Genomic DNA, 19,821 nt, shown 5'->3' on the forward strand with positions numbered 1-19,821 from the left:
GCTCCCTCTGAAATAACGTAGTTTAGAGAAGAGGTATTTTCTCAATCACATAATAAAAATAATTCAGCCGAGGCATTTTATTATGCATAATGAAAGCACACACATTTGTGCAACAAGGGTGTTTTTGTTTAGTATTATTCTTTTGCAACTTCAAAAACCAATTGAGCCAAAATGTACACAGGCTTGTCATGTTATGCATATGTTGGGATACACCAATAAGTGAGAATACTGGTCTTTGACAATGTACCAAACGTGTCCAGGGCCTTTAAGAGTACGCGCAACACCAACAGAAATTAACAGTACGAAAAAATGTATCCATATCAACCCAGAAACATATGACGTTCTGGCAACGTTAAGCTAGATGCATTTATTATCACGCTGGTATGACATTGTGTTCAGTTGGACTTTGGTACTCGGAGCGTTGCAGACTCAACCAGTGATGGGACAGGCAATACGGACAGAGACAAGTGCGCATTAGTCGTGACGACTCACACCAAAGGTGTGGCGAGCAAGTGAGTTTGATGATGTTTCAAATTAGTTTTGTTGATTTTTTATATCTATTTCATCTTTACTCGATTTTCTTTTAGTGTCGAGGTTGTCGCACAAGCGTGGACGCACCTGTCTTTTTTTACGCGCCTGTGTTTCAAGCACTTCATCGGTCAAGTTGCAAGTGTATAGATGTATCGTTAAGGGGAAACACATGCAGATTCTATCGTGTACTTTAAATTGAACATACTGTACAGACTCTTTGGTGTACTTGAAATTGAACATCATTGTCCTGGCACTGCCTTTTTGCACTTGGCTAATTCAAAGACACCTTTAACGGAAATTGAATTATACTGCTATTGAACATACCATTGCTATTTCTATAATAAGGTATACACTGGAGCAATTTTACAGACGCAAATACGGGCGACCGTATCCCCCCCCCCAACTATAAATAGAACCTGGCATAGTTCAAGCGTGGTTGATGCTGCAGAGGTTCTGTGCACGGTTACCGATTATGGATCAGTTAGGTATAAAGGTACAATGTAACGGAATAAATAGAAAAGCTTGAAACAAAATCTACGGAATTGGCAGCCGTTTAGACCAACCCAAATTTGCGTACACCTCTCATTATGGATATAAAGGTGGGCCTACAGTGTAACTGATTACTAAGGAACACGTTGCCTTGGATCGGTCGAGTTGGTCATTGGAAAATGTATGTAACCGTTTGTTATAGAATGCACATGATTAGAAAGATGTTTTAAAAGTAGAATATAAAAGTTCACACAAGTATCACTCGAAATTGTGTGGTTTTTCTTTTACCTCGTCGACAAACACGGTCGGTCCTTTATGGGAGTCAAATGTTTGACTCACATAAATGGCCGACCAATTTCGATGCAAATTTGTTTGGATCATTGTATTTTATCTTTTAAACATATTTTTAACTATATGCATATTATAACAAACGGTTACAAACGCTTGTCAAAGACCAACTCGACCGATCCAAGGCAATGTGTTCCTTTAAAGATGCTATGTCAGATTTTTGGCCCCAAACATTAAAAAATTGATTTTTTTTTAGTGAATGGTATTTCAAAGAGTATCATCGCTCTAACGAAAAGAAGTTTAACTTTTACTTTTAATGGTCAGGAACCATGACAAAAATTTAAAACGTTTCTTATAAAACACATAAGAATTGTTCACGTGATATATTGTCGAGCACTTTATTTCACTGCTACTAATAATTGACGGACTTTTTCGAGCAATCAAAATACCTTTTGAATTTTAAATCAAAATGTTTGGGTCAAATCGGCCAAAAATCTGACATAGCATCTTGAAACACATGAATGTAAAAGCATGAAACAACAATACTTGCTTTGTTTGTTCGGAATTGGCAGCCGCTTAACCAGCCCAAAGTTTTAGTTCTTCTGTACACATTTGATTATGGATCATGTATAAAAGTACAACGTAACTGAATAAACAGATGAATGTAAAAGTTTGAAACGAATCACTTTCTTTGGCTGTTCGGAATTGGCAGCCAACCGTTTAACCAGCCCCAAATTTAGTTCTTATTTACACCTTTGATTCTGGTTCAGGTATAAAGGCACAACCTTACTAAAATAACCGATGAATGTCAAAGCTGGAAACAGAATACTTGCTAGTTTGGACTTGGCAGCCGCTTAAAGGCAGTGAACACTATTGGTAATTACTCAAAATGATTATAAGCGTAAAACCTTTCTTTGTGACGAGTAATGGGGAGATGTTGATGGTACAAAACATTGTGAGAAACGGCTCCCTCTGAACTACCATAGTTTTCGAGAAAGAAGTAATTTTCCACGAATTTGATTTCGAGACCTCAAGTTTAGAACTCGAGGTCTCGAAATCAACTATCTAAACGCACACAACTTCGTGTGGCAAGTGTTGTTTTTTCTTTCATTATTATCTGGTAAGTTCGATGACCGATTGAGCTCAAATTTTCACAGGTTTGTTATTTTATGCATATGTTGAGATACACAAACTGTGAAGGCTAGTCTTTGACAATTACCAATAGTGTCCACTGCCTTTAACCAGACCGTGTTTTCATTCTTCTGTATACTCCTTTATGATATTATGTTGAATTAAATAATACCCAATATATTCGTGATACCATGGGGATGTGCCTTGTTTATCTTACGCTGTCTTTGCGGTTTACACGGCGTGCAATGTTCAAACAAGGCGTACCTTTCAAAGCCCGTTCCAATCAGGTCCCAACTTAAGCTCTGGCCGCCATTTTGAATCTCATCCCGTTAAGCAAGCTTCTTTACTCCTTAGAGAGAAAAAAAATATAGCTGGATGCATGGTGAATATTATTGACATAATCCAGCCTAAATAATCACGACTTTTTCAACATGGGAATAGCGGTACACTCTTGATTTGCAGGGCAATATATAAGTTCTCGAGTTGTGTGGTTTGAATTTTGTATATAACATCATTACTACATTATGTTAAAGGGTACTTTTGACGTGGACAATGTCCACAGATTTACATTTTCTGTTTGAAGATAATGATGGTGGAAAGTTTTCCCTTTAAATATTACTTGCTGAGGTGCTGTAGTGTTTGAGAAATTTGTAAAAACAATGTCACGAAAATAAGTTTCGTCTCAGGGATGATTTAAAAATAAAAGCATGTACAACGTATTTACCATTACCCGTGTACTGGTATTTTGAGCAACTCTCTTGAAAACATTGCTCTGTAATTTTCATAGTTCTCAAAAACATGACGACTTTAAACGAAGCTGAAACTTCTACAGGTTATCTTCACATTCAAAAACTTGATCTACAAAAGTTATAAAAACCTTTAAACTTGACTTAGCTGAAATATTTTATTAAAAAAGTCTCGGAAATTATGTGTGAATTGTATTTTAAATCTATATTTTTTGGTAAGACAGTTTAATGATATAGTCCCTGTCTTGGAAACTCACTCCGTCATAAAACGAACTGGCCCAATTTCTTAGCCACTCACATTAAACCACGGCAATTTGGAGTCAATTTGGAGCCAGCATTGATTGTATTGTAAGCCCGTTCCAAATAGGCCTACCCGATTTGCCTCCCAATCAAGCCTTGTGCAGAATATAAAATGCCCATCTATACAATTTCCGAAAGTGCAGTCCAGGGGCGCATTGCATTCACTTTCAGCCATTGAAGCCCCCCAAAAACCCCAAAAACAAAAACATTGCTTTTTAGCTTAGTTCGGTTTACCAGTTGAATTTACATATAATTTTTGCGACTGTTTCCTCGTGCAGTGTCCCGTAATGCAGATACACTTTTTACTTATTAGTTTCTTTCTTCTTCATTTTTCCTTTTTTTTATTTACTAAAACCCGTATATAAAACATTACCCGCATTGGGTTTCGTAATTGTTTTTTTTTACAAGATAAATAAGTATAGACCCTACTCTAAAAGAGTGTGCCTCAATTCTTCCATGTCCTTTTTCTATGATTCTTTGGTCTTTGAAATGACATACACCGAAACAAAATGACCGTGCTCCTGGTCTTAAGGGGGCCTGAACCCTTCAAGTCAGGTTGATCCGGAAAATGGTCCAAAAGAAGTGTTTTCAAACCGGATTTTACGTCATTTTGACCCATATTTTGATATAGATTCCGGGTCATCCTGACACCGAAACTAGTCAGGTCACACAGGACCCGGAGCCGGGTCAATTTTGACCGAATTGTTTTAGGGTGTACTGCTTAAGATTACACAAAGAGTTAAGACTAGTCTTATCTCGAGCTAGAGGAGGAGTTACTCGTCCTAACTTAGGACTAGCCTTGAGTTTTCAATATCGGACTAGTCCTAAGTTAGAACTAATAATAATATACAAATATTGACTGCTTCGAGTGCTATGGTTAAAACTATGACTCCCGAGGTGATCCCCGGAGCGTTCTATTTTCCTGAGGCGGGACTATTAATTTATCATCCTCGTACACGCAACGGACGTCTGGGTACTGCACGTCTAGTAAAACTAAAACATACCATGTGACGCGCTCTAAACCAATGAAAAGGCAGAATATTGGTAAGGGGTGTTATAATCAATCATAATAGTGAACCATTTTTGTAGAGCGCGTATCACAATCACAGAGAAGTCTCTATGCGCTTTAAGATGAAAACAAAAGAGAAGTAAAAGTTTATAGTCCTAACTCTTTGTGAAATTGACTCCGGGACACAAAACAAATTTTACATGGAAAGCACACGTTTTCCGCGGAGAAGTAGGTGTCGCTGGGCGGGTCCTTTTAAAATTGTTAAACAATATTTTGGACTAACCGTCTTTATTAAATCCGCACAGGGTGGAATAACACACCGCTTTTGTTTGATCCAACGTAACCAGTTTGTGAAATATACTACAAGGACATTTTTCGTAAAACCCTCGATATACAACATGGGCTTGGCAAATCTCGTATATCTGCAGCAATAATAAAGTTGGCTTAAATGGATCAAAACCCCATGTCTGTTGTAACAGGTGTTGGCAAAAATAATATGAGCCACACTACACGCTAAATTTACCATACTGTCTGATGTCAGATCCAACAAGCATATAGTGTTTTTAATCTTTAAGCTGTGTTGTTTACCAATGTGCACATCGTGCTATTATAGAACATTTTGCATTAATTTGATAGTAATTGAAGTTTTATTCTGTTTTAATGTTGGTTTATAGCTTGCATATCGAAACATATGGATTGATATAGCATATTAATGGGTCTACATTATGTGTAAAGTCTGCTTTTTGAAGTGAAGTCGTGACTGGAATTTTGTTTAGGAATTTACCATAGACACTGGTACCCTAATCACTATGTTTAAAACCATAATTATTTGATTGTTTTTAAACCATAAGAATAGAGCGTGGTGAATATTTGGGGTGATGTGGCCTACAGTCAACCAGCAATCTTTTACATCAATTGAGTCTTTGCAAAGCCCAAGCCGTTTATGCAAATATGCATGATTGGAAAGTATTGTAAACAAATAAATGAAACAATGAAATGAAAAAAAAAAAAATATATATATATAATAATTATCGTGCAAACAACCCCTACCCACCCCCTCTAAAACATGATTACGTTAAACAATAAAAAATAACCTTGTATCTCTGAAAGATGATTTTCTTTAGTAATACCAGTAATACACCTGTGGAAAATTTTCTCTAACCCCCCCCCCCCACATTATTCAAAGTCTCGATTTTGTCCCCCATTATTCAGCGGTCCAGCGAGAGCAGTAGAGTCACGTGAGAGACATTCTGTGACAAAATTTAGCAACTTGTCCAAGAATCTAATCTGAGGTGTTACTCGCCCCCCAAAAAATTACGAATGCAACACAAAATCCTACACAAATTAAAACAATACTTTGAAGATGTCCAATTTTCAAAAGCGGGCCCACCATCTTTTTTCCAAAAACCAAAAATATACAATTATTGAGAAAGTATTTGACGTGTTATCTGTTTTTATGTTAAAAGATAAGATGACTAAAAAATATACATCTTTGTGATTACTCATTGACAGAGTATTTGGATATCATTTCGCAAACTCAATTTTTAACCATCAATTATAAATAGTGCGCGCAGTCAGCATTCAAGACCCGGTTGTCATGTAAACGAGCCTTGGCATGATCAGTTGGCGATTTTCGGACCTGAGTGTTTATGTCCCTTGAATGGCAAAGAAGCAATCATGATTGATGCGTAATAGGGTCATGCTTCTGACATTTAGACCTACTACACATCTCTCTCTCTCTCTCTTTTCTTTCGTTCCCCTTTTTTTCTTTTTTTTTGGCTCGTATTCAGAAAATTCTGCTCGTTAAATATCAAGCCCATTATCGCGACTCATTATGGCAGGAACACTTTTCCACATGATCAGTAACGATTAGATTGCCGCTGGAAAGGTTTGGGGTGTAATTAAACAAAATCATTATCATAATTATTCTGCTGTCTCTGGAATGTAGTTATATTATCTTGCCATTTATAACGGCGGTCGGGTTTTCTCTGTGTTTTTGTATTTTTGTTTTTTAATAATTAACGAACTTGCGCGGTTCGTGTTGACATTTTGAGCAAAGTGTCTTTATTGTGGGTTCGGGAGAGTTACACGTATCGCGAATCGATCAGTCCAGTTCAAAATATTTACTCTTCATTTCAGGAAGGGATAGAATTGCAAAATGTAGCCTAAGCAGAAATTGTCACAATTAAATTGAATTAAATTCACATTCTGGTAATGTTGTTTGTCTGTTTGTTTGTTTGTTGGTCCTTATTGATGTTTTGTTGTTGTTGTTATTGTTGTTGGACAGTTGTTTTTCTTCGTGTTTTGTCGTAATTGTTGTTGTTGTGTGTCTATGTCAGTGTTTGTTCGAGTTGTTTCGGGTTATGTTTTTTTCGGATCATGCAGATGATGGCATCCGTATCTATGTCCGGTTGATATATGGATGGTTTCCACCTACGTACGAGTTGGATTTATATAAATGCAAACCACTCAGTAGCAACTTAATATTATAGTAATTATCAAAATCTGTATCGATATCTCTTGAGATGTTGAAAATACCGAAAGCATACATCACTCATCATGAGCCGTGTTTTCAACAAGGGCCGAAACAGCTTCTCTGGTGTCATCACCATTTGGTCACCAATGGTGAGATGTTTGATCTGAAATTGCGATCCATGTTGAATGTCGAAACACGAGTCAAGTGTTGGGAAACTGTACTCCTTTTATGTAGACTAGAATTAATGCGAATCTTTACAAAAATAATTTTCCTTGATAAAAAGTAGCTGCATAAAAATGTGTTGAAAGTAAACGTTCATAAAATCACGTGCATTTCCCCATATAAATTAATGTAAAATAAAAAAGTATAAGAAAGGCCCGGCTAGAATAATGCTACTGTTTTATGCATGTGGTTTGATGTGAAAGCAACATTTGTTTCATGTATGCCATTTGGCTTGAGGGCAAACAGACCTAAAATATTCTCCATACACTTTGTAGCTGAAAAATAGGTTTGTTTTGTCCAAGTTGTTTACCCTTAAAGTGTCCATATCTTGTCACAACATGGAAATACTTTGACTGTTGGTCAGCATTAATAATACATGCATATAGCTTCAGTTGTGTATGGTTGAAAATGCATCCGTCAAAAGATGACCTGATTCTAAGCTACTTTTAGTTTCTTGTTATCATCAATCACACCCGCATGTCCTCATTAACTTTTCCAATACTGATCACAAGCACCTCAGCATGACGAGTTCCAGCTTCTGATTTATTTTTTACTATAAATACCAAGACAACTTTAGCCTTCCTCGTTCGGTCTTTACTCTCATCTTAAAGGCACTGGACACGTTTGATAATTACTCAAAGTAATTATTAGCATAAAATACTTAATTGGTAACGAGCAATGGAGAGCTGTTGAACATTGTAATGGCTCAGTCTGAAGTAATGTATTTTTTGAGAAAAATGTAATATCTCACTCAAATATTAAAAGGCCCGAACTCTTTTATATTGAAATCGCACAACGTTGTTCTTGCATTATTCTCTTGCAACTTCGATGACCAATTGAGTCGGGATATACCAAGTGAGGACACTGGTCTTTTACAATATTGTTACCAAACATGTCCAGGGGTGGATTTCACAAAGAGTTAAGACTAGTCTCATCTCGACTTAGGACGAGTTACTTGTCCTAACTTAGGACTACCCATACGTTTTTAATATCTCCTAGGACTATTCCTAAGTTAGGACTAGTCCTAACTCTTTGTGGAATCGACCCAGGGGCCTATTTCACAAAGAAGAAGGACTACAGTAGTCCTATAGGATATTTTTAAAACTTCAGGCTAGCTCTAAATTAGGACGAGTTACACTAACTCGAGATAAATCCACCCCTTGCCTTTAAACAAATGGCACGAGTCAACAAACTTTATCGCTGAAGACAATTTTTTTCTCATCTCACAATCCAGAAGGGCAAGTGAAAGTACAAGTACATTTATATTGTTATTAATGACATTACCATGCATGGGTGTTGATTGGTGGTTGATGTAGCTGGATAGACTATTAAGTCTTCACGGTCGAGTAATCGGCCGTCATGCATTACGATATGCAGTGGGGGCTAACTGACCCCCAAGTGTTCCATGGTCCAGTTACGAGTAACTCACCGTTGCTTGTTTGTATAGCACCGCAGGGAAAACAAAACAATATTTGCAGTGTATAGGTTTAACTGTCTCAACAACCCCTTTGTTTTACCACATAGAACCCACCACATTGTACACAACATATACCCCCCCAACAGGCAGTAAAGAAAATTGATATTTTTGTATTAATCTCCAGTTTTAAATTAAAAATATTTATACGAGTGTTTTGTTTGGCTGTGGACATTGATATTGGTTTTCAATCTTAAATCCATTGAAAAAATAAATTCAGTTTAATTTAAACACGCATTCAAATGTACATGTTTTTTCCTTCATTTTGTGGATTCTAAGATATCATTTCGTTAATAAGTTTGAATGGATGACCAGCATCTTGATGACGTTTTGGCTACTGAGAAAAAGTTTAAAAGATTTTTGTGACCTTATGAATTTGAATGATCTTCCAAACTACATTTTTCTTCTGTTGAATTTCTACTACCTATTTACAATTGATGTAACTGTATGACGCCGGACAAGAAATCATAAATTTGAATAATCTAACTTGACCAGTGAATGCTAAACTGCCCCCAAATAATTTATTTTTACTCTTGAATGCTATGTAACGGAACATTCACATGCTCAGATGAAAGTGGAATAGCCGGATGTTAAATTGAACTCATTTTTTTTCTGAAACTGCCAGAGAAACCCAGAGAAATGTCTGATTTGTGTTCTACTGTGCTTCCTGTTCTATTTCTTCACTGCGAGGAGGAGGGGAGGGGATGGCGTGTGGCGTTTTATCCTTTAATCAGTATTTACCTTCGAGTATAAAACCATGTACGATCGAAGATCGTTGCTCTCTTTTACAATTTTTTTTCCGTTCAGGGAAAAATTAGGGCAAGCCTACACTATACAATGCGCTCGTTGTATCGAGTTGGCCACGAATCTTTATTTTTATATGGCTACGACCTACCAGCATTGAACGGGCAATATAGAAAGGCCCCTTTTACTCTCTCTCTCTCTCTCTGGTCAATATTGAATGAGTGGCTAATGCCAGCGAAGCTCCCAAAAGAGAAAGCATTATAGGTTTTATTTCCCAGGGACGCCTTCTATATCCAAAGACTAATAGGCAATGAATTTTAAAGGCACTGGACACTATAAGTAATTGCTCAAAATAATCGTAAGTATTTTGATAGTAAAACCATTGTGAGAAACGGCGTCCTCTGACGCAGTGTAGTTTTTGTGAAAGAGGTGATTTCTCAGTCAAAATGATAAAAGACTTTTGGCCTGAAGCCTTTTATTAGGCATCTGAAAGCACATCAATTAAGTGCAACAACTGTTTTTTTTTTCTTTAATTGTTCTCTTGTAACTTAAATGAACATTCATAAATACCTCGGACAGTTTCGCTATTCCTATTGGTGGAGAGCGCGTCACGTGGGTGTGTATAAACCTTTGTTTATGACCGGTAAAAAGTGTTAATTCATGGGCGTGACACGCGACCTTGCACCTGTTCTTATAAGACATTTTCTCCATTCCTATTGTTCGAGAGCAACGGCTGAAACAGTGTTGTGCCACATCACGCGATACGCGCGACGCGCACAGCAATCCCTTATAAGGAGTTGTTTACCCGAGGGCGGTGGAGGGTTTTACCATTTAATAGCTGGAGGGGTTTTTAATGTTTGCATTTATTTTACTTTTTGACCAAAAAGTGTTGATGTTTTTGCCCGAAAAGGTTTTTATGAATGGGCATCAAAGTGCGTTGAATCGGTTTTCAACTAGTGGTTTAAACCCGCCAAAGATTAATCTTAAGGTCTGCATGCTACAGTGCAGGGTTGGGACTCGTCCTAAGTCATAAGATTAGTCTTAAGTTAGGAAGAGTTTTGTGAAATCGACGGCCTGCAGTGTCTTTAAGTCTCAACCAATGCTGTTGTTCTAAGATGTGATTATTTCTACTCACTGACGACAGTTCTGTTCTTGAATTAGTGACCTGGTTGTCCTCAGAGGTTGGTGATGTAATCCGCCCTTGTCAGATCAAGCAGCTAAAGTGAAATGTGTGAACATGTTTGTGCGCACCTGCGCCTAAACATTTAAACTTTACAAGAAAAGTAAACGTTAAGTTTTTGGAACCGTTCAGTTGAGTTTAATGCTTTATGTAGACGTATACAAACCTGTGAAAACTTCATTTCAAAAATATTGTTATGATTCAACTATAGTTTTAAAGATGCTTCTTGTTAAATCTAAACATACCAATTGAGATGTAAAACTAAATATACGCCTACCATGATTCTTGTTAAATATAAACATACCAATTGAGCTGTAAAACTATACGCCTACCATTAGAAAAAACAAAAATCTAATTTGGATGAATATTAAAAAACATTATTATAACACCGCCAATACAGATCCTAGTCTTGGTTGTTGTAACACGATTCATTTATGCTGTCTGTGTGGCAGACAATTTCTGTCACCCACCTGCCGGAGATGTTGTCCCCCCCCCCCCCCAAAAAAAAAAAAAAAAAAAATAGTAATCTGTGTACAGTCTACTTCTGATAGCGCCCTCTTTTGAATCTTACAGCCCACGTTTGTTTCCCACAATATGGAGGGGTGGGGCGGGGGGGGGGGAGAATATCCGGCGGAACTTAACCCTGGGACACCTGGACTCCCCTGAAATATTTTGTGGAGTCCTATATGGATAATTATAGGACGCCTAAGACGCTTCGCTGCGTCGTTTCCAAAATGAGTGTTCCCAACCGTTTGTCTTAATGAAGCGTCGTTTTACGGCGGACAAGGCTGGTGTAATAATAATAATAATAATAATAATAATAATAATAATAATAATAATAATAATAATAATAATAAACGGCACTTAAAATACGCTCTACTAAGAAAACTAAACCACAGCGCTTACAAAAATATTTAGTACAGGAAAATAAATAAATAAATTCATGAAAAGTCAATTGAATTCAAAGAAGTCCATGTTGTTTTGAAAGGGTATTTCGAGTGTTTGAATGGACATTGTTTTTCCTTTTTTTTCAAATGACAAGGCATTATGAATAAGTTGTATACTAATAATCCTTTTCATAATTTTTACATTAATTTGAGTTGTACCTTGGGTTCACATAATATTAGTTCGTTGTCGAAACCTGTCTTTGTCATTTTCTTTTATACCTTCGACTCGTGAAATTGAATAATTGTTAACCTCTTTACTATAATCTCAAAAAAATGTACTAAAATGCATCAAATTCTTGCATACCATAGCACTAGCCCTTTAATAATAAGTACCGTATGAATATTCATTTCATTGCTCACTATTTTGACAGAAGCTGGTTTGATTGATGAACCATTTATGTCACAGGCATCTATTCTTAGTTTGGGCCGATAATGTGGGCACCAATTGTTATTTATAGGGCCCATCTTTGACTTTCTTCTTATTTCTGTTGATGTACAGTAATTGGCAATATATAGCATTAGTTTAAACCCCGGACTGATCCTCCGGAATATTTGGTTTTGTTTTATAAGATATGATTTGCACGCATTTGTTTTTAAACAGCACACTTTTAATACCAATGACGATTTAGAATGCATGCATACAATTTGAATGCGGACCAGTGTAGCACACAGAATATAATTGAATATCAAAAATCCATTTCAAAAGGGTGTTAAATTGTAGAGTTATTCCAAAGGTTTCACACAGCAGAGGTCAAAAGTTGTTCTCTCAGTAGTTGTTTCTTCAGTGTGTCCTAGATTGGTGTTACTAAATCTATGTCAAAACCCAATAACGCCAATAAAAAAAATGGAAAAAAGTCTGTACACGCAATTATTAAAGGCAGTGGACATTATTGGCAATTACTCGAAATAATTATTATCACAAAACCTTACTTGATTACGAGTAATGGGGAACGGTTGACAGTATGAAACTTTGTGAGAAACGGCTCCCTCTGAAGTAATGTAGTTTTCGAGAAAGAAGTAATTTTCCACGAATTTGATTTCGAGACCTAAGATTAAGAACTTGAGGTCTCGAAATCAAGCATCTGAAAGCAAACAACTTCGTGTGACAAGGGTGTTTTTTTCTTATACTAATATCATTAACTTTGACGACCGGTTGAGCTAAAATTTTCACAGGTTTGTTATTTTATGCGTATGTTGAGATACACCAACTGTGAAGACTAGTCTTTGACAATTACCAATAGTGTCCACTACCTTTAACTGATGACAATATCAACGCGCGGTTCGGGTAATAATAATATAAGGGCTTCATACTCTGGTGGTTTTCATAACGAATCAAGTGGCCCATGAACTCCACATCCACATTTCTCTATCGCTTCAGTATTATATTTTTTCCTCTCGGCAGATCAAAACCGACATATTAATACATGTCTTGTTTTTTCATTTTCTTCCCCCACCACAGTTTCTTCGCCTGCACTTGAAGAAAAACTACGTCTCGTCTTCGTTTTTTGGAAAGACACCGGCCTTTTTAATGGATATTCTGTGAGAACAAACCGCTCCGAGGAAGAAGTGGATTTTAGTTTCAAGTGGACAGCCCCCGACTATCTGACGCTGTCGTGAATTAGAAATCAGGTGATTGGAGCAGCTCAAGTGGTTTGAGCGCCATTTTGTGGATCGTGCTGAGCAACACTGATGTTTGGGGAGAGGGGTTTCTGTGAGAGACAAGAGACAAGGAACATGCCAAAACGGGACAAAGTCACCGAAACCTGAGGATTTCATCGGGGAATGAAATATAAAAAAAGGCTGCCTCAGCAAATGTGTTTGGTCAGTAGTCTGGCACACTGCGGTTAGAGGCTGACAGGCTAGCATCAAGCACGGTGAGATTAGCGTAATTCCAGTGGATATAACCCATTCCCAGTCTTTGATGAGTCGCCGTGATCCTGAGGATTTTTCCTGACGCAGGTGTCTTCGTATCTTAGCGACCCAACTGGCTTCCCCAGAGCTTCCAAAGTCCTGAGCTTACACCACACTATAAAAAAGGACCAAAATATATAACCAAGATTTACCGATGACGAATCGTGTCCACTGGAGTTTGCCGTTAAACGCGCCGTGATTGAATGTATCCATGTCGAGCAGCGCTCTCTCGCTCTCTCCTTGGGATATTTATGTTTGGACGTGATTTAGCGAGAAACGCATAAATTCTCGCGTTAAACAGGAGCAAAATGTCAACAAATCGACGGGAGGTAACATTTGTCTCGGCGGGGAAGCTACAACTTGGAAGGAAAATCGCGCCGTTTAAAATTGATTTATTGATCGCGTAAGGACTTCGTCAGTGTTCTCATCTTAGACCGAACAAAACCGTGGAAATTTACTAATTAAGTATCGCAGAGAGACAATAGATTTTTGGGCAAACACAATGAAATGGAGGTTGGATTAATATGCATTGTATGGCATCACCCTGAAGGTCGGCATGGCAGTGGTAATGGTTTCGCCAGCCAATGAGCAATCATGCATAGACTCCACAGAGCAGTTGCTCTGTCAGACAGACGAGGTGCCGGCAGTGTGTGCAGGCGTGCTGGCGCCCTCATCTGACCGTCGCAGTACCCAGGCCGATGTGGTAGAACAACAGCTGCATGAGGCTACCGGAGGCGGCGAGAGCATGGAATACCATGGCCGTGGTGGAGGTTGGGAGCCACTCCGCAGTCAACACGCTGGTGAAGAGTACGAACTGCAGGCGCGGGATGGGTCTACACCGGACTCACCTCAAACAACAGCTCACACAGGATTATTGCAGAGTACAGCAGACAATGATGCACACGACAGAACACCAAAAGAAGAATTGTATTTTATCGGTGGGAGTACGAGTTACAAACATCAGCACCAGGGACCGACGAGTGCCTCGAGCAGTAGCAGCAGCAGCAAGAAGCCCATACAAAAACGGAAACTTCTCGCCGAGCCGTCCAGCGACAATCGCTTCGTCAACCTGGCACACAGGTCGGCTCTCGTGAACGGTACCATCCCCCGGTTCACCCCGCTTCAACTGCACCGATCGGAGCGGTCAGGACCACGCTCCTCGGTGTCGGACATGAAAGGCAATGGGGCTGCCGAAGGATCAAGCCGAAAGAGTAGTAGCGGTTCGGGGAAGAAGAAGACGCATTACAGTCATGCGAACACTGGATACAGACTGGGTCTAAGGAGATCCCTGTTTGAGCGCAGGAAACAGCTCAGTGATTATGCTCTAGTTATTGCTATGTTTGGAATTGTTGTCATGATAGTAGAAACCGAGCTTTCCTGGTCCTTCTACAGCAAGGTAATGTATACCATTGTTAAAAACATCCATATTATAATAAATAATATCATTTTTTTCCAGGGATCTGCACCTGTTTCGTAAATTAATAATTGACCCATACATCCCCGGGCTATTGTTTTTTTGTAGTATAGACTATTTTACCATATTCGTATTTTACTGATGAAAATGCTATGCAAATAAAGGTGGGCTGTTAAATTTATTTAGCAGTGCGGCTCATTTAATTTACGACGAGCCCATCTCCGCTCTAGCAATGCGTTGGCTTTTACCATCACACATTATGACCCCTTCCTCCTCCGTGGTACTACACGCAACATGGCGGAGTTTTTATGCACAGGTATCGTCTCCATGTAGCAATTGGCGACGATACACTATGACTATGAGCAGTGATCTCCGTTGCCCAAAACCCCTATGCTTGTTAGAGAGCACACCATAGAGGATGTACACACGATGTGCATATTAGATTACACTATGTCTTTGCGGCTGTTGTGGATATTAATACCATTGGTATAATATGCACCACTCCGGTAGCTGTTTCACAGTGGGCAGTGGTACACGAAATACCGCAAATGCTTGCACGATGTCAAATTTTTGTTTTGTTATAGTAGAAGGGAGCCCCAATAGTATGTGAAAGAATAGTCCGTGATAGCCTTGGCTGATATGTAAAGAAATTATTTACACTTAACGCATGGTCTATGCTCCATGGTCTGTGTTTGTCAATGGGCCATCCACGGTTGCTTTACATTCGTTGTGTTGACTTTCCATTTAGACTAGCACCAATTGGCTCTTATCATACCATACCATCGAAAGTAATGGCTGGACTTGTTAATCCCATCGACTGCTTTACACTAAGGCTTATGTCATCGTAGGTGTACAGTAATTGTGTACCACGGGATCCGGCAATACTAGAGACCCGCAATCGTACAGAGTCCTATGGGGTACGGTTTACTATATAACACGTGTCTTAACAAATTTTATATCTAAAAAACTGTATTTACTTAAAAAAACGTATTTAGAGTTCAAACACATGTTGTACCCTCGTATTAAATAGATAAACATGTTTATCATTGACACCTCCTCACATGGTTTATCATGTGAACAAAGTGGGTACAAAATGTGTGCTTTAAAATACGTTGAAAATCTGAACACTGTTCTTTAGTGTATACATCTCTATCCATCTCTCATGTCTCCCTTCCTTGTCTCCCCGGAAGCTCTAAATGTTGAAACCAAACACATTTATCTCGACATATTATGATAATTGCATGACACCACGTACGAGAAGCACCCTTGGCGTTGTTCATCATGCTATCTAGCTATCTTCAGTAGATAGCAACGCTAATGGCGTCGCTCATGCGATATCCGTGTGTTCTACAGTCGAGGTACATTAGCAGTGAACGATTTCCCTTGTATAGCAAGAGCAAAATGCGACTCAAATTTTAATTTCTCGGTTTCTGCTCAAAATCATCATTTACTACAAAATATTATACTATGTTTAGTATATATATTTTGCTACACAACTTTGCTGGATGAAATGTTTCCTTGACTAGCTATACAACGCTCTCCCCAAATAGTATCGCATAGAAACACAAAACACTTAGAAATACAAAACACAAGAAAGAACAGTAGCAGTGAAAGATTTCCCTTGTATAGCAAGAGAAAAATGCTACACAAACTGTCTCAGTTTCTACTCAAAAATCATCATTTGCGACTCAATATTTGCATTTTAGACTTCACACAAAATATGTTAAGAAAGTATACATGTTCTGCTGTACAAATTTGCAGGATGACAACGTTCCATGACTCGCTATATAACGCTCCCTATAGTATCGCATAGAAATACAACCCCCCCCCCAAAAAAAAAAAAAAATAAATAAATAAATAACTATTGGTAGTTCGTAGAAACAGTTCTAAAAGTCATGTGTAATATTATTCGACGCTCATTTCTAAGCAGACATTCTCCTCTCTAATAAAAATATAACAGTAAACTGACTAAAATTTACCATTGTAAGTACTACCTGTGATATGCCATGGCCACGAGTACGTATTACGTGGCCATCAGTTGGAAAACGTACTAATATTATAGGTGTTCTGTGGTTATTTAAATGGGATGACCGCACATCGAAAACCATACCTACACCCTCAGGGCATGTTCAGCTTTGTTTGGGTAAATACATCCCCTCCCTCCATCCATCACCTCTCCCCTCTGCCTCGACCTCAACCCGCCCACCATTGAAACAACCTCAACGGCAAAGGTTTCTCGCTAACAAACAACTCGAACAAAACAAGTCTTTTTAAAAACATCTGTATTCAAAGCAGGACTTGGTGCGGATAGCGCCATGGGAATCTCAAGGGATAAGGTTTCCTGATAGAGCAAACCCTCCATTTCCAAAGGCCACTTCTTGAGAAAGAAAAATGGCGGATTTTTGTAAGCAAACTACATGTCAAACTGAAAAGGTTACTGAATGCCAGGCTAAAATATGTAGACGCGTGGTTTGCCTGCATGACTTTAGCGGAGCGCCTGTTTCACTTCGACATTTTCGAAGGATCAAATGAATGTTCCTATATGTCGTCACATAATTGCCAAATGCTAATCACTTTACCCTCCATGTTCCATGACTCTGTACGATACCAAGTACAAGCACCAATCTAAGGAAAAGTCAAGGATCAAACAAACATTATGATGTCATTTTGTGTTGTCAAACCTTGCTGTAAAACAATTCCATTTGGGTGTTCACATTCCAATGTTATAACAGAAACGGAGTCCAGGCTTTAAAGGCAATGATTGGTTAGGATAACTTTTTTAGACTGGGGTAGTTGTACACCTATATAAAAGTCTAAATGCTTACTGATGATTACGTCCAAATGCTAGAACAATTTTGTATGCGAAATGTTTCCCACTGAAACAAAGTCTTCAACAAAACCTTTTTTGTTTTTTTAAATACGCAACAGTTGATTTAGGTTAAGACAATTTTCCTTGCTGGTAATTTTGCATGGTTTTCCTCAAATTTTCCACCAACTCATACAGTGGATTAAGAAGAAAAACAATTCACAGTATTGTTACGTCATATTATAAAGGTTGATCGCATAACACATGAATACTTTCTGCGACTGTCATGTCAGCTCAGCTAACAATCCTGCACAGTTCCTTTAAAGGCAGTGGACACTATTGGTAATTGTCAAAGACTAGCCTTCACAGTTGGTGTATCTCAACGTATGCATAAAATAACAAACCTGTGAAAATTTTAGCTCAATCGGTCATCGAAGTTGCGAGATAATAATGAAATAAAAATAACCCTTGTCACACGAAGTTGTGTGCATTTAGATGGTTGATTTCGAGACCTCAAGTTCTAAATCTGAGGTCTGGAAATCAAATTCGTGGAAAATTACTTCTTTCTCGAAAACTATGGCACTTCAGAGGGAGCCATTTCTCACAATGTTTTATACCATCAACCTCTCCCCATTACTTGTCACCAAGTAAGGTTTTATGCTAAAAAATATTTTGAGTAATTACCAATAGTGTCCACTGCCTTTAACCTTAAGAAAAAATACACTAATTTGGTTGACAAGCAGTGTTGACGTAAACCAAATCCAAGCACAGTTTATTTTAACTAGGCCTATACCCTGGTTAAACAAATGATAGATATGGCACCAAGAAGGGGTCGACATGACATGCGACTATTTCATGTTATTAAGACCATTGCTAATTCCAGTAGCATGTTCGCACACACATTCGCAACTGTATCAAATATCATTGTTTTTGGAGGCGGATACAGTGAAACGAATACGTAATTTATTCTTTTAACGATCAGAAAGAGAACAAATCGATTTTGATGTATGCGGACCCCGTGTTTGGTTAGTATCGAAAAACAAGGATGGATAAAGGGGGAGGGGCAAAGGGGAGGGGGAATTGCAAAGCTGGACCGAGTCCAGGCTTTAGATTGAGAGAGGTCAATTGTCCGTTGATGAATAATTCCGGAATTCATTACAAGCTTTCGAAAGTCGTGACAGAACGTTGTGCTGAACACCCAGCCGCCTTAGGGATCCCCCCCCCCCAAAAAAAAAAAAGCAGCGATAAATCATTTTGCAGTTAAACACATTTTAGTTCCACCATAAAAAATATTAATAAATGATTTCAAAATATTTATACAGATCGAAATAATTGTTCGCCGCACTAAGCTAAACAACGTTGTGTGGAAATTCTAAAACTCTCCACTTACAGTTGACCCGGATCCAGGTCATGAGTTATGACCTTTTTGAAGTCAATATGTGACCCAGAAATTGGTCTAGTTGACGTAGAATCTGATTCTGTTTATGTCCAGTTTCCGGGGCAGCATGAGCCAGAAATGAGTCAACGCCCCTGACCTGAAATACAGGTCAATTATGACACAATAGTTTTAGAGTGTATGGATAGGCTCCTAAACGTGTGAACATACTTCGTCCCATGTGAAGTGATTAAGCAGATTAAATTCAAAAGAGTTCTGTGCAACGGACATGTTATTTCAAATCACACAGCAGTGTTTGCAAAGCAGCTATATCAAACCTCAGCTGTACTTCTCTCATAACCCAACAGTATAGACTTCCCAAATTCCAACCCAACCTTGACGATCATTTCCTTTTGTTAAATAGCTTAGAAGGGTTGGACGAGTACAATAACTGTTTGCGAACACGCATTGGACAAAAGCATAACTTCACATAAAAAACCAATAGCTGCTGGCGGCTTTGATTCTTAATCTCAAAATGACATATGGACATTGCGCTGCTATATAAAAAAGAAACAAACACAGTATGAACTAGGAGAAATGTGAATTAAAATTGTATCTGTGAGGTCACTCATAATTTGCACACTTTGACATCTTCACCAATGCATTATTTATTACACAGCCTTAGACTCCGATGCAGGCTGTGCAGTGTTGAGAGTATGCATTCTGAAGCTGAGATTTGCATTAGTTCGGCTGAGCTGCGAATAAGGAATGCCTTTTT

The 19,821-nt window shown here is 38.4% G+C and overlaps 1 protein-coding gene across 1 annotated transcript in view; it reads left to right on the forward strand.

The window, feature by feature from the left end:
- LOC117296158 (small conductance calcium-activated potassium channel protein-like) overlaps nucleotides 1-19,821 on the forward strand; it is a 68,351-nt gene that overhangs the window by 5,928 nt on the left and 42,602 nt on the right. Inside the window, exon 2 of the mRNA XM_033779041.1 lies at nucleotides 12,997-14,844. Coding sequence (XP_033634932.1) covers nucleotides 14,005-14,844 — 840 coding nt within the window. The 5' untranslated portion in view covers nucleotides 12,997-14,004. The remainder of the gene's footprint in view (nucleotides 1-12,996; nucleotides 14,845-19,821) is intronic.

Source organism: Asterias rubens, chromosome 10 (assembly GCF_902459465.1).
Source record: "Asterias rubens chromosome 10, eAstRub1.3, whole genome shotgun sequence".
NCBI classification, from domain to species: domain Eukaryota; kingdom Metazoa; phylum Echinodermata; class Asteroidea; order Forcipulatida; family Asteriidae; genus Asterias; species Asterias rubens.